General features: G+C 38.7%; 2 protein-coding genes across 6 annotated transcripts in view; one reads left to right on the forward strand and one right to left on the reverse strand.

The window, feature by feature from the left end:
* Window positions 1-3,840, forward strand: part of OSMR (oncostatin M receptor) — a 116,243-nt gene extending 112,403 nt beyond the window's left edge. For all 4 annotated transcript variants that reach the window (XM_014268294.3, XM_074532692.1, XM_014268301.3 and 1 more), the window contains one exon: window positions 479-3,840. In XM_014268294.3, the coding sequence (XP_014123769.2) occupies window positions 479-934 (456 nt within the window). In that variant the 3' untranslated portion in view covers window positions 935-3,840. The remainder of the gene's footprint in view (window positions 1-478) is intronic.
* A 743-nt stretch (window positions 3,841-4,583) lies between these two features.
* RICTOR (RPTOR independent companion of MTOR complex 2) overlaps window positions 4,584-15,766 on the reverse strand; it is a 74,926-nt gene continuing 63,743 nt past the window's right edge. For both annotated transcript variants that reach the window (XM_074532689.1, XM_074532688.1), the window contains exons 32-38: window positions 14,771-14,948; window positions 13,430-13,514; window positions 11,969-12,202; window positions 10,723-10,875; window positions 9,942-10,065; window positions 8,919-9,057; window positions 4,584-8,754 (exon numbers count right to left, since the gene is read on the reverse strand). In XM_074532689.1, coding sequence (XP_074388790.1) covers window positions 8,680-8,754; window positions 8,919-9,057; window positions 9,942-10,065; window positions 10,723-10,875; window positions 11,969-12,202; window positions 13,430-13,514; window positions 14,771-14,948 — 988 coding nt within the window. In that variant the 3' untranslated portion in view covers window positions 4,584-8,679. The remainder of the gene's footprint in view (window positions 8,755-8,918; window positions 9,058-9,941; window positions 10,066-10,722; window positions 10,876-11,968; window positions 12,203-13,429; window positions 13,515-14,770; window positions 14,949-15,766) is intronic.

The following is a 15,766-nucleotide window of genomic DNA, read 5'->3' on the forward strand; positions in this document are numbered from 1 at the left end:
GGAGCTGCTGCTTCTGTGCTGACTGCAGGGGGCTCCAAAGCCTTTGCCCTGCGCAGGTGGAGGAGTGAAGTACACCTAACAGCCACTGCTGCTGCCTTCCAGTTGCTTCTGCCTCAAACTACGGCCAGCACACATCAAACACTTGACAGAGTCTTTAGAGTAGAGGGATGTGGTTCCTTCCTCAAATACAGTCGTCGTGAGTTTACTTAAAAAATAAGTCTCTAAATAAATAATCGGATAAATTTCACATAAAATACAGCTTCCATTGAACATCCTCTACATGACTTTTCCTTCAAATTAATTTATTTGAGAAGGGCAAACTAAAAAACACTGTGTAGGAATATTGGAATTCTTTAAAGTGATCACTCTCTTTTCTCAATTCTTGCCAGAGCCCTTTCATTGAGTCATTGAGTCAATGAAAGAAGTCCCAGGGCTTCTTTCATTGAGTCATTTTTTTTGTTTAATGGTTCTCTCGCAGATGGATTCTGAGAAAGTGCTGAAGATAAATGACTGCCTTCCTGACATGCTAGCTGTGGACAGTAACGCTGACGCTCATAAGTTGCATCCTGTTACCTGGAGCCCCGTATCTTCAACACCAACTGAAGATAACACTGATGGTCACAATTCTTCGTGGATTTACTCTAGTGAAAATGTAGCAAGGGACTTTCCATCCACATCTACACCTCAAACTCATACTTGTTTTGAGAATTTTGCTTATTCTTCTCCACTTGAGGCTGAATCTGATCCCTACCAAATACCAGAGACACTGGAAGCAGGCAAGACAAACCAGGCAGTGGTGCTGTACCAACCACAATGCTACATAGATATTTTTCATGAGGATGCAGCCTCAACCACCAGAAAAACAGGTGAGAGAAAGAACAGTCTGAAATACATCTCCCAAACAGATGTGTGCTGGCTGGGGGGGAGGCTTTGATGTTCTGTCCTCCAGTGAGTCCATCCAGTGTTTGGCTACACACTATAAATGAGAATTTCTAAAGCCACAACATTTTGTGATTAGGGCTCTCACAAGCCCACATGCCTGACTTCCATTAATAGCAAAGGCAAAGCTGTTGTTCCTGGACCAGTTTTGAGCACTGATTTGCACAGGAGTCGTGTGTGTTATGGTTCCATTACAACTTACGGGCATTAGAGGAGATTTATAGGCTGGTTTGTGGCTTGTGTTATGCAGCACGTTACATCACAGCAATCTGTCACAGGCTGATGCAGAGAACTGCTTTATTTTGCAGAGATTAAACTATTCATAAAGTAGAGGAGCAAATGAAACAAGGGTGAAGGTTGTGCTGCTCAAGGAGTGTATTTCTCTTGCAGTGTTCTGTGTACTCTGGCCACCCCAGCCAGTGGGTACTGCTGGGCATGCAGCATTACCCAGTCACTTTGGGGGCTGGGCTGTATTTTCTGTCTCTTCAACAATGTAAGGAATCATTGTAGAAGCATTACCTGCACACAGTGTGGCTCATTCCTAGAAGATTTGAAGGAACTTTGACTTCCCTAGGAGTGCTGCCCAGAGCACCCAAATCCACTAATCATCCTTTTATTTCACTTGTGTCCTAGCTACACATGATGTGTGAAAGGGCACAGAAAACAGATTTTCTTATGGAAGACCCTTGCTTCCTTTTCTTGTAAGGGTATTGTATGGAAGACCTTTCTTTCCTTTTCTTCCTTCTTTTCTGGGGCTCCTCACACTTCTGCCTTCTCTGCCTAAAGACCCTTTAAAATCATCTTAACTATACTTTGAAGAGATGTAGGGAGTTAGGTGGAAAGGAGTTGGTTTTCCAGGAGGACAGAGGTGGTACCACATGGCAAGGTCTCTGCTGGTGCACTTGAGCTGAACTTCTGGCATTGACCCCTGCACTTCCATAGCAAGCCACAACCAACCAAGCAACCAGACACGGCTGGTGTATGAATCCCATTTGTGAAGGACATCATATTCAGGCTGCATACATCTAGATCTCCCAACAGTACTTTTGCATTTGTTAAAAAAACAAAACCAAAAAAATATTTATTGTAACACTCAGAATCCTTACAGTAGACAGCAGTGAATTTGGCCTTTTATTTTGATTTCAGGAAATTGTGCATTTGTAGTGAAGCAGCAGAGTTGGAATTGTAGCTCAAAGTCTTGTCATATTTGCCTCAGTGCACAAGGAACCCTTTAGTTTTACCCCCTTATGCTGTTTGGAATCTGTCACAAAGTGATGGTTTCAACTTAAGAGCACAGGATAAGCAACTCTCAAAGGTGAAACAAATGAAGGGTGTCTGACAATTTGATGTTCAGCCTGTTTGCTAAAATGCAATTACTTACCTTCCCTGTGTTTAAGTAGCTGATCACACTCCTAGAAACCAAGCCAGCTGCAGACCAAGTGAGTTCTGAAACTGAACGGTATCTATTTTTTATATTGTTGCTTACAGATATTGTTGTAATGTCACAAGCTGTGTTGCAACAGGAAAAGCAGCAAGGCCTTGCACAGCCTGTGGGCTGAGACAAGCACTGCCTGCAAACAGAGGAGAAGAAAAAGGGGATGTACAAAGATACAGACACAGGGGTGGGCAGATGTGGTTGGAGGTGTTCAGGGCACACCATGCCACGTCCATCCATGTGCTGTGCACAGGTGCAGGTGGCCCACAGGCCTGAGAGGTAGAGAAGAGTTTTCAGCATGGTCCTTCCTTCCAGCCTCCAGCAGCCAAGTAAGGAAACACGGCTGGGCACATTGTGCTGAAGGGCAAGACAACAGGGAGGGTAGGGAGAAGGCTGATTTGACAGATACATCACAGCGAAACTTACTCCCTTTATCTTAGCCTTTTCTTTGAGTAGAAATGCATGTGAAAGCTTGATACCACAGTATCTTTACAGCTTGGAACACCTGCTTCTCCAGAATGCTTCATCACACTGTATGTACTTGTGTAGCTTAAAAGCCTTACTGTTGGAAAAAAGGCCAGTAAATGTAAGGGAGCTGCTTTGTCACAACCAATATAAAACTTCTGAGCTGTACATTTCAGAAAAAGGTGTATTTATTCTAAAATGTTGAAAAGGTATCCTAATCAAGTATGTACTAAGGCATTCAGATATAGATGTCAGTCAAAGAAATCAGCGTATCGTACAAAGCATTTCAAATTTTGACATTGCTGCAGTTCCTCCTGCCAGGGGGGCAGCTGCAACCTGGCACAACTCCCAGCTGTGGAAAAGCTGCTGTCACTGAGGCCTGGCTGCAGCAATTCCACCCAGGAGATGAACAGAGGGGTCTGTGGGTTCAGCCAGTCGTGCCTTCCTGATGGTGGGTGAGACACACGGGCCTGGTTGAGGTCTCACCTCTCAGTCCCCTGGCTGGTCCCAGGGAGATCCTCCTGCTCTGATGAAATTCCGTTATCTGGACACAGTGACACACTTGACCACATTCCAGGTCCCTGGGTGAGGGAAGGAGCAGCCGGCTCCTCTTTCCCTATAAACCCTTCTGCTTCCTGGCTCTGATGGGGGGTGTTTTGTGAAACCTCCTGTGCACAAATTGTACACAAATGGAGGGTTCCAGGTAGGATAATGCCTTTGTGCCAAGGGGCACAGTCTGGGCACCAGAACTGAAGATTAGAGAAGTATTTTGGCATATGTGGAGAAGTGTGTATAATTTTTATATAATAAAACATCTGTCTTGCATTAATGGTTGAATGAGTTCAGAACTGTAATCCTCTATTTTTTTTTTGTTCATAATGCAACATTCACAGCTCTTGTTGAAATGCTAATACTTAAACCATCACATAATTAAACATCATTCTCAGTATGTTAAATTTTTAAAATAAAAATGGTGTGTGAACTGTTAAAGAGTCTCTGTGTTTTATAAAGCATTAATGTAAAAATTTTTTTTGGCCAAAAAGTTTTATTTGGGAAGCTTCTGATTGTTCTAGTTAACTAGTAACTTGCAAATACGAATTAAATTCCAATCCCTTTCTCCCTTTCTAATGCTGAGAGGTACACAGGAGACCAGAACAACTATAAGAAGTTTAAGTACATTTTATTAACATTGCATCCCTTTGATAAGACTACGCTTCAGGAGGCCTTTAATGCTCATTGACATGAACTGTACACAGTATACAATAAAAAAAAAAAAAAAAAAAAAAGAAAGAAAACAGAAAAAGAAAAAAGGAAAACACGAAAAAAAATCAAGATGGGCAATACCATTTTGGGACAAGCCTCTGTTTAAATTATACACAGCTCAATGCAATATTCTTACGTAAAATATATAAATACTTTTTCTTTCTATGTTACAGGTATACAATATAAATCAGATTTCAATGTCTGTTCAGTGACCTACAAACACTAGAACCTCCAAATATGTAGCAGCGTATTACTAAACAAAAAAATGACCACACAGGGAGAATAAGTATTGAGATTTTTCTTGATCCCTTCCCTCAGATCAGAATGATTAATCTACATGATGTCTTGTAATGCAGTTTTAGGGATGCTGACAGCCCAATATTGGAACCAATTTTCAATTAGATTTACAAAGTGTAAATTTGATGGAACTTTTTTCCCCTTTAGACATAGCATCTTGTGCTGAAACACCCTATTCAGTGGCAAAATGAAGTTACTTTTTTTTTTTTTTTGCACAAATTACATTTTGCAAATAAAAGAGTGTATTTTAAAGAGCAACTCAGGCAAAAGGTGCAATTTCCGCATGCTGTGGCATTGCTGTCCATCTATGCTACAAAATTAATCCAAAGAAAATCCACATTCATTAATGACTATAAATCTGTTTAAAACAAAACTACGCAGGGAACTCTTGTGACTTGAACAAAAACCAAGGAGATTGGAGACCTTCAGAAAAATAAAAACATGGTTTCCAGCATGCCCTCAAAAGTCTTTTGCACCTGTAAGATTTTGGTCTCACATTGTATACCTTTCATAAGGACACAGTAACAGTAGTGTGACTTAGAAAAAAAAGTAGCCAGACCTGCATTGCCATGGCTCCACAGCGGCTCAGGGCGGGACCTCAGAGCCTGGCGAGAATTCCTCTGCTGCGGCTGCTGCCCCTGGCTCACGCTCGCTCGCAAGCTTTGCCAGCTTCCCGCTGCCCAAACTGCCAAACACCAAGTCCAAGGCACAGACTACAAAGCAGCAAATCTTCCATCCCTCACCAGGTTTTGGTTACAGTGTATTTCTCCTGAACAGCTACCTTACTCTTTCGGACATCTAGGAGAGGCACTTTGGTTTTGTTTTCAGTCTCACTGCAAACCACAACTCCCTTTCCAGACCACTATGTGTATTTCAAAGTTAAATAAAAAAGACAGGATTCTCACAGGTGCCTTATAAATGTTTATAAGGGCAGCTTACCTCAATGTGCTGAGCCACTGTCCCCAAAACTAGTGAATTGTTTGGGACTCCACTTGTGGAAAAACCGCCACCACCACCCCGCGAAGAGAGTGCTTTCAGGGCATGTTTGTCAGACATCAGTCAGGCAAGAGCTGTCAGATGAGGAAAAGCAACTGTTTCAAACACAACATGCCAGGGCCCCCACATACAAGTTGCGAACCTTAAAGCCTGATCATCTCCAGCTCCAAGTGATGTCCACAACAGCTGGGAGTGTTCTGCCTTTCTGAATTTCAGAGAGGTGAAAAGTTCTCCTTCCCCAGAAGGAGACGCTGAGCCCCTAGGCTCGTCCTGCTTCCCTCGCGGAGAGGACCGGGCCCTGCGGAGGTGCCTGGTGCTCTCTGCTCCTTGCACAGGGCTCCCCTTTCCCCTGCCTGTCAGAGCAGAGCCACCGACTCCAGGCAGCTGCTGCTAATTGGGACTGGCTCCACAAGCAGCCTCTCCCTCCTGGAGCAGCCCCTGCTCTCTCTGAGCTGTGTGTGAGTTCCTCAGGAGTTTTCTTTGCCACAGCAACCGAAGTGCATTTGTATACAGTGTAAGTGAATGCTACACACGTTACCGTTTATTGAGCATTATCACCAGTCACTCAGAGTGGAAATATAAAAAGTGGGTGGTCTGTCAGCTTCCCTAGGAGAAGTGGAAGAGATTTTTTTATTAGGGCTAATGTAAGCACAATCATTATTTACTACAGCTTTCTTTCAAAGTTTCTCATGATACAAAAAAAACCCCAAAATAAGGACTTTGAAAGGGACATTAAAAAAAAGAGAACTATAAAATTAGAAATTCACAGTTTATAACTAAGCCAATATAAATTTCCTTCAATAACAGTATCCCCTTCATCTGCCAATTAAAGTGAAACATCAATGTGAGCTTAACGTCAGTGTGTAAATTAGTTTTCTAGAAATGTATGTTATGTACAATACAGACTTAACATCCTTGATGCATACTTGTTGAAATCTACTGACACTCATACACTTTCAGAAGAAAAATCACGCTTTATAACTGAATTTGCAGCCATAATTTTTTATGTCAAGTTTCTGCTGTCATGGATCCCCACACAAGCGAGTTATTCAGAACACATGACCATTTTGGGATGGAGATTCTTTCAAAAGTATATTTGCTTACCTTTCTATAATCAGAGGCCTTCCTATGATGCTTTCTACATTAAGTGCTATGGGTTAAACTTAAGAAATGAAGAGAGGTGGGTTTTTTAAATACAGGTGATAAAACTTGTTTATTTTGCCTTAACTGCAGAAAAATAACATGGAGTTCTTCGATGTAACCCCATTTAGTTATTAAAACAAATCTCTTCTACTCTAGCCTAACTGAGGTAGTGTTTGAAACTACTGTATAACATACGCTATCCCCATTTGTGGGAAAACTACATTATTTTCCTTTGGAGTTTATACCACTATTTGGTCTACTGTGATTGACATTTTGGTTTTACAGAAGCATTTATTTCTCATGACCAGAAGCCCAATAGTTACTGGTGTGGTGTGTTTTCTAAACATTTCGAACATGTCGTGCCACACAGATGTATTATTTATGTCAATGACCATAGAAGAGTTCAATCAGTTTCTTTTTGCTCCTTTCAGTGGGAACTCATGAAAAGATAATCTTCAGAACTAAATTTGACTATGAGCAGCAACTTACAGTCTGCTTTACCAGAACCTGATGGTATGCAGTGCACATAAGAATTCAGTGAAGTGATAGCTGCAAAGCAGTGCTTATGTGATGTCATGAAATTTCCAATAAGAACAAATAAATTCTACATTTCACTAGGAACTGTGTGTTACTGTTCACAGGACTACTTATTGAAATCTCCAGTAGCATAGCTAGTAAGAACAGAGATATGAGCATCAGAATAAATTTCACTTAAGTATTAATCTGACAATTATAAAAAATGGTAGGAGTGAATGGATAAAAATACGTTCTACTTAGTACAGTCCAGCTGAATTATTCACCTATATCAAAATCAAAGGGTAATCCCCTCTATTACAGGCATTCTAACAAAGGTGGCCATGCTACTGTATATACACATTTGCATATATTTATACTACCTTTATATAAAGGCTTCTGAGTCTTTAGATCCATGATAAAAGTGACAGGGATTCCTACTATTTTTTTTTAGCTTGCACTTACTAGTTTAGAAACGGCACTAGTAACATGATAGAGGCAACTACTTCAATCATTACCAGTCACTGTATCATTTAACTTTTGCAACAAGTCTTAAATACCAGTACAAAATTGTAAGTACAGCTGCTCCAAAATTTGTTACTTAAGGCTTTTCACTACAATTATTAGTACTATCTGATGCTTGATCACTAACCCATTGAAAATTCAAATAAACCTTTGTTTTTATAAAAAGCTGTTTCCGTGGAACTTGGAAAACACTCATACTTAAGTCTCCTCACAAAACCTGCAATGATTAAATGCCTTCAAGTTCAGTTTATACAATATTTGCTTATCTGATACAAATCATGCGTTTTAAAGGATTGTAGTTGAGTAAGACCCACATTTGTACTATATGAGCATGAGTGTAGGAACTGCAAACACATGCATAGTATTCAGGGAAAACAATCTGATTTCAGCATTTTAAGTTTTAAATGACTTGTTTTGAAAATCAAATTGTAGTGAAAATCCTTAACTGGTTCAGACAAGATACATGTAGGTAAATGCAATGAAATCGAAGAGACTGCTAATAAAATGTCTTAAAACTATAGCAATATTAAAATAACTTAATGAAACCTCAGATTCAGAGGCATTTCTTTCTGTCTGAAGTTACAAATCCCCAAAGTAGTGTTATAAACAGTACAAAAATCAACAGAGAAGGGCTAACATTAATCCCCTGGTGCCCACAACCACAGCATGGCTCCCCATCACCGGCAGTGGAATGCACCCCCATCTCTCTGATTCCTGGTGTCCAGGGTTTAAAAAGCAAGGCATCATTCTGCTTCTCTGGAACAGAATCGGAAGTCAATTAAAAATGTCTCTGCAAGTTGTCCTATTTCATCGTATTTTATGGTAGAAAATGAAATGAAAACTTGTGGAGGTGTTCAGTGCTTGGCTCTTGCATATACTGGTAATTACTATTATTAAAACTAAGGTAATGTCTAATAAATCCCCAAAGGGCTCAAATGACTGTGCCAGTAATTGGTTGAGGAAGAAAATGTTTTCAGTTCAGTCTTCAGGTACCAGTAGCTTCTGGAAGGTTTCAAAGATGATGTTCCAAACTTTTTATCCAGTCAGTGGGAGGTTGTCTGAGCATTTCATAGTCCATATGCAGAGCACTGCCTGAGCAGAGGTCAGGACTCAGCTGATGCATCAATTACAGGCTGTTGTGTCGGCGTTGCCAAAATAGCCTCTGCCTCCTCATGCATCTAAAAAGGAAGGATGGAGTATTAATGTTGCTAAAGATTTTACTCAGGAGGCATCACAAAATGGTTTCCTGTGGGATGTACTTATCTGAAAGCATCTTTTACTCAGGACATGGAATCTGCACCCAGCCAGACATGTTGGTACATTCAGTGCACCCTCGACTCACCTGCAAGAACTGAACATCTTGAAACAGCTCCTGGATGAACCTTCGGGATGGAAGTCGAAATGTACAGTGTGCTAGCAAGTAGGACACCTCAGAGTAAAGGCATATGTCATCAAATGCTTGGGGATACTTCTCCTTAATTCTGAACAAGAGAATCAACAAAATTTTGTAAGTCTTGAACAGATTTCCATTGTATTAAAAAGACCCCATCTTTTCAATAAGATGTCATCATTAATTCTCCAGTAATAGGCATTATAAATCCCAGAACTGACACAGTAAGAACATCACAACAGACAGCATTACTTTGCACAAAACTGGAAGAAATCTAAGCTAATGAGATGAAACAGAATATACTGCTTTAAAGTTGTACAGAATTACTGTGATTTCCTAGGCTTAAAATAACAGACTTGGAAAGAGAAGAGTGTATCATTGGCATCCACATGTACAGCAGTTATAAAAATATTGAAAAAGGTTAAACTAATCTTTTAAATCTGTAAGCATTTTTGAAATTAAACCATATACTTCTGCATTTTCTTTTAGCAGTTATTGGTTTCCAATGTCTTAAAATTATAGCAATATTAAAATAACTAGCCCAAAACCCCACAGGTTATAACATTTAGTCCCTGGATTTATATTCCTGTATTTGAATATTTTTTAAAAATAAATTATTTTCAGGAGTTGTACTCTTGCTTAAAGTAGAGCTGGGTTTCTCAAGAAATCACTTTCAGTTTGTTATTGTACTTATCTATTATTCAGCAAAAATAAAAAAGTATTTGTTTCTTTTATCTACATGCCACACTAGGTATGTAATTACTATAGTTGAATTACTGATTTTAAAAGGTTTGGTTAAGAGTAAATACTAAACACAGAGCAATGATGTTAAGATTACTTGTTTACCTTCTATATTACATTCAATCCTATCAGCCTGACAACTTTTTAGAAGTGAGGTTATTCACGGTCCCTGAGGCCTTAAGAGAATATGTATGACTTAGTGTTGCTAAAGTATCTGCAATGCACTGAACTTACGTCAGGAGTCCAGTTTCATGGCCCTTAGTTCCTACTGAACTGCTCAAGTTGATAACTAAACGTAAGACCTCTTTCCGCAGAAGTATCCTGCACACTGGTGTGTCATCTGGGATTGACTTTACTCCTGGAAAAACAAATAAAACAGTGTGGATTTAAACAGAGTTGTCTTTGACTGAGCTGACCTTGTACAGTAAGTCTGTTTACGCATTTCATATACACATGAACACACACATTTACATATGTATTCTGAGCTATCAAAAATATTTCTATTGAAATGACAAGTTAGAACACCACTATTTTCAGGAATTTAAACAGTCAACCTTTTCAAAAATATTTCTACCATTTCAAAGAAAAAACTGCAAGATAAAGCTACAGTGGTACTGTTATCACTAAAGCATGTTGCAAACTGGATGAGCTTCTATCAGATAGGGGAGAATTAAAAAACCAGCTACTTCATAAGAAACCATTATAATTCAAAATATAATACACAAATACATAATAAAGTCTCTCTTTACAGTAATTCAATAATTCCCAAACTTTTTTTTAAAAAATTAACATCTGCAGAAGAAAAAGACTATTTGCTTGTAATGTCAGGTATTGAATAATCTGCAGAAATGCTGCATAACAGAGGGAGAAGAGTTTAGAACTGTATTCTCCCACCTGGAGATGGACGATGTTTTTATTCAGAGTTTTTTGGTTTTTGTCTAATAAAGAGCATTAATTTGTTGCAGTGTACATTATTAGTGATAGTCTCTAATAATCATAAGGCTTTCAGACTTACCTAATACAAGCTCTGTACTCTTGGTGCTGCTGGCTGAACCATGGGATACTGCATCACTACAGCCTGAAATTCCAGAAAATTTGGAGGAATGCACATCTACGTGATTGTGAATGGTCTGCCCACACCAGTCAGTATATGAAATGTCTGAAAAATCTGACATAAACAAGATGTACCTTTGTTATTCACACTTTTCCTCAATTCACATGCTTTCATTATTTTTCAACAATTGCAAACATGCAAGATGCACTAAGTACTATGCATAAAATCAGCTCAGAACTAGATGGTGGATTTGAGACAAATTATATTCAAACTTTTCCAAAACTGATCTTAAAAAAAAAAATCTTAAAGTACATTAGTGGAGTCTTTTCCAGACACTGATGGAAGCCTAAGAAGCCATCACACATAGTACTGATATAGTTACTGATATACCCATGCTCCATTTAATGTAACACAATAGAGATGCTCTTGCATGTGCAGACTTTTTTTGTTCACACAACTGCCACAGGTGTTTGCAGGAAGGGCTCTGGCAAGAGCCAGGCTCTGCTGCACCTGTAACTATAGGTGGGACTTTATTTGTCACCTGTCTTGCTACTAACTCAACCTCCAGCTTAGATCTCTGAGCCATTCCTCACATTTGTGCATCACTCCCTTTGCCAACATTGCTACTAATAAATGTTTTACAGTACTGTAAAAACAGTGAATGCTCCTACTAAAGCATCCTCTACTGCATTATCTTTCCATCACAGGAATTGACAAAATGCACGTAACTGCACACTCTGCAGAGGAGGTCAGAAAAAATAACTCCAACTCTCATTTGAATCTCAAAGTATGAGAAAAGATGACTAAATCTGTGAAATTACAGCTCAGCTTCAACAGACTCCACAGATTTCCTTCATTGTACTTTATGGCACAGACTTGATTTGATGTCAGACTTTTCATTAGTTGAAGAGCTAGTGTCAGGTTTCAGCACACGCATTTTAAGTACTAAATAAGGTTTCAAATTTTTTATTTTGACATGCTATTAGAAATACTAAAGAAACATGCAGCCACCTACTCCTACTAATACTAAAGAGTGGAAAGCTGGAAATGACCATGGCAATACCACTGGTTGCACAATGAGCTTACTAGAGAAATAATTTTAAGGTCAATAGTCTGTTAAACAAAAACCCTACCAGATTATTTACAGATGAACAAAAGCCAGTATGTTCTCTCAGTTTTATCACACTTCACCACAAGGAACACTAACCTGCACGATTATAGGAAGAGCTCACTTTGGTGTTAGGCTGATAACCCAGAATCTGAACACAGACACAGTAAAGGCAGTTCTCATCTGTGTGCTCCTGGAGCCCTGTGTCCTCTGTACCTTCCAAGAACTGACAGGCATCTGAACGGCTGGTATTCATTATTTCTGTGAGACTGATCTGCTGGCGGAGCATCTGAAAAGGGCTTTTGACAACATCACTTGCACCTGATGGAAGACCTGTAAATAAGAATCAGCTATCAAAAAACTCCCACAAAACCAAGCAAACAATGCTAACTCTTTCAATTAATTTCCACTTTCAAGTCTTTTAAGGCTGGGGATAGAGTGCATGTGAAGACCTATAGAGTGTTTTTCTGGAGTGGTTAAGCTCCCAAGACTGTTAGCATTTGAGAAGAGACAAAGTTTTAGTTCCAACTTATTATACATAACAAAACATTGCAAAGGACAGAATTCAACCTCTAAGTACACACACTGTAAGAAGGTAAGTGGTAAATCCTGACATGGTATCAACATTACTAATGCCCACATGACACCAATACATTACCAATTTTCATGTGTCAAACCAGATTAATACAATTATATAGAAGATGTTGAAATTAAACATGCACCAATGCAAAAATAAACACAATTTAAAAAACTGTAATTTAGTGACTGTGACAGGAAGAAACTAGACTCAGCAATCAGAAACAAGCAGAAGACACTTTAGTGACATGCTCTTCCCTGGGTGGAAAAAACAAACAAATACAGTTTTGAACAAGAGTTACTTTACACTGAAACGCAGCAAACTACAGAGACACACTTCCAGCAAAATCAACTTTGTGTATAATATTAAAGGGGGAAAAAAACCCCAAAAATGTGGGACAACAGCTATCCCAATAAACTGTTACAGTGTCAAGCCTTCTTTTTTTCAGTTGAAAAAACACATAAAAAGACCCTACAGATTTCTGACTTCTCTAGAGGTACATTCCAGAGCAAGCCAGGCATTAGAACACTTGCAATTCTCTCATCCCATAATCTTCAATGACCAATTGTCATGGACACATCACAGAAAGACAAACTACTTTCTGAAATACACATCTAATACCGTAAGTTCCTATAAATGATCTTGTAATCAAAGGGAAATATGAATATGTGGGATTCATATTTTTCTAAGCTTAAATTTTGTTACTTCCTGTATACAGCATCACTACCACACTCTGAGCAGCATTAGCTCACATTATCAGAGATATGCAGGTTTTCCTTCATTTTTTTAGAGCAGGACCAAACTTTGAAGCAACACATTAGCTCAAACTAAATAAAACAGGGAATTAATGCACTACTATCCTGATTCCAGAACACAGTCCTCAAAGTTTAATAGCTAAAATTATGTTTTCTGTAAAGAAAAATTAACAAATATGTCATACCAATAAACAACAGAAAGCTACAGGACAGGATTAAAACCAGTACCTCCTGCATCAGATGTAAAGACCCTAGATCCATGCTCATCAAATGGAGGCGTAGTTTTCTTCTGGAAATATGGGGTTTCCTTTACCTGGAATACACAAGTGAAAATTAAAATTAGCAGAGGTGATAATCAAACACAAGAAAAAAAATACATTTTATGAGGAAATTAAATCTTGCTTTTCTTCCACTTCAAGAAAAATGCATCATTTAGAGGAAGAAATTAAGAATGAGCTCCTGAGTACTAAAGAAAAGCCAAATGAGAAAAATATACATCTGTGAATGAACATTATTGACAAAGGCTCATGAAGAGTTAGCAGATTTTAAATGGTGGTGACAGGCTGTAAGGAACCAGTGACCCAGAGTGGCCGTTCATAATCTGTCCGTGATCATGCAACACCACTGGAGATCTTGGGAATGAAGTACAGAAGCAACCAGGACATCTAAAATGTAGGATGTAGAGCTGAGGCATTTCTCAACTACAAAGAGAGCTGAGAGAGACAAAATGAGGTAACAAATATGCCACAATGACCTGAAGGAGAAAGAAAAACTAGTCATTTCACAAAAGAAAAACAGAAGCAGATACATGATTTAACATGATTTTGCCCTATGTTTAGCAATTTTTTGAGATTGGTAAGAAGTTTATTTAGATTTGAAAGGCAAATATTAAGTAAGATAAAGACAACCACTTTTACATTTGACATAGACCATGTCCTGATTTTGATGATTAAGTAAGAGAGCATTAAACCCTATGATGCATCAGTCTGTTAAATAGGAATGTTTTTCTACCAAGTAGAAAGAAGAAGGGATTTTCTGGGACACTGAAAATAATCTGTTCTAACCTAAATATATGTATTTTCAAAGTTAAGACAATATAACTTAATACTATAATGATATATATATAAAGAATCTATTATTTAATACAGACCATGGTAGCAGGGAGTTAACTGCATGATTATGCACCTAATTTCTAGGTGGCTGATGAACATGTCAATTATTGGTTGGCTAAAGCAGAATTAACGAATGTGCACAGACTATGCTAATTTTAGTATAAGAGCCAGATGTCAACTAAAAATCTTATGATAGCAAATTTGTCAGCAAAATCACCATTGAACATTCCTCTGACCCTGTCTTTGCCATTATTTGCCTTAAAACAAACCAGGCTAGTGATCTTGTGTAAAAAAGTGAGAAGAACAGTTAGAAAAGAAACTAGCTGGTACTTCTTTAAAGTACCACATCCATTTTTCCTCATTTCTCTAGATTTAATTCAATCTGATGAAAAGGCAACAGCTGACTGCCTTTTGGTATGAAAATACAAATGAACCAAATCAGTTAACACATACATACCTGAAATATTTCGTTGATATCCACTGGGAGAGCAAGGCCAATGTAATCATCAGAGCTACCGTAAGTAGCGTTAGAAACCATGGAGCGAACAGAGGAGGAACGCTGAAGTGTGTTTTGGTTAATAGGACTTAATAAATCTTCTTTATCTAACGAAGCATAACTTAAAGCTTTCATGAACCTGTAACATTGAAAGAAATAGATCACATTTGCAGTTACTCTCTCATTCTGGCACATTAAAAGTAAAAAGGACTGCTGACACAAAGACCATCCTCATCCTCCCACTGCACATGTCAGAGCGTATTAGGACAAATTACAGCTATAGGCTCATTGCTTTTTCTGCCTTATATTGTCTTGCATGGTTTGGCAGTTCCTGGCAATTCCTTTTTAATTCTCGATACAGGAACTCCTGCCCATCCTGCACAGCTATGTATTTTCTTCAACATTCTAGCTTTGAATATTTACAGCCCTGACACAGCCAGTAAAGATCTGGGTTTCTAAACTCCTAACTAAGTAATTTTGAAATGTACCTATGCACTGAAGGTGTATTTCCTGGATATTCACAAACTCTGAGCTGAGCAGGCACATCCCTGCAAAGGCACACCTTGAGCCAACCAGTGATACACACAAGGAACATTTCTTTCCTCCCATACTCCAGAGAGCCATCCAGTAGGGTCACCCAAGCACAGAGGAAGTATTTACTCAACATGAATGCACAAAGGACAAATTTAAACCTGCACAGGGAGTGGAGCTGACTTGACAAATAATTTGAAGAATAAAGAAAGAAACAGAATGGGAAAATCAGACAGGAGAGAAAAGGCTGGAGAACAGGACCTCAGTGGCAACCTGATGATGGAAATTTCACATTTAGCCATCTGTTATTTTCCTTCTCATCAAACACAAAAACCTAAAAATGTTTTCTGATAACCAATCTATGTAGATGGCCTATATGCATTGGATTAAAGCTTCCTAATAAGGGCACACCTCAGGAACACTGAA

Source organism: Zonotrichia albicollis, chromosome Z (genome assembly GCF_047830755.1).
Source record: "Zonotrichia albicollis isolate bZonAlb1 chromosome Z, bZonAlb1.hap1, whole genome shotgun sequence".
NCBI classification, from domain to species: Eukaryota; Metazoa; Chordata; class Aves; order Passeriformes; family Passerellidae; genus Zonotrichia; species Zonotrichia albicollis.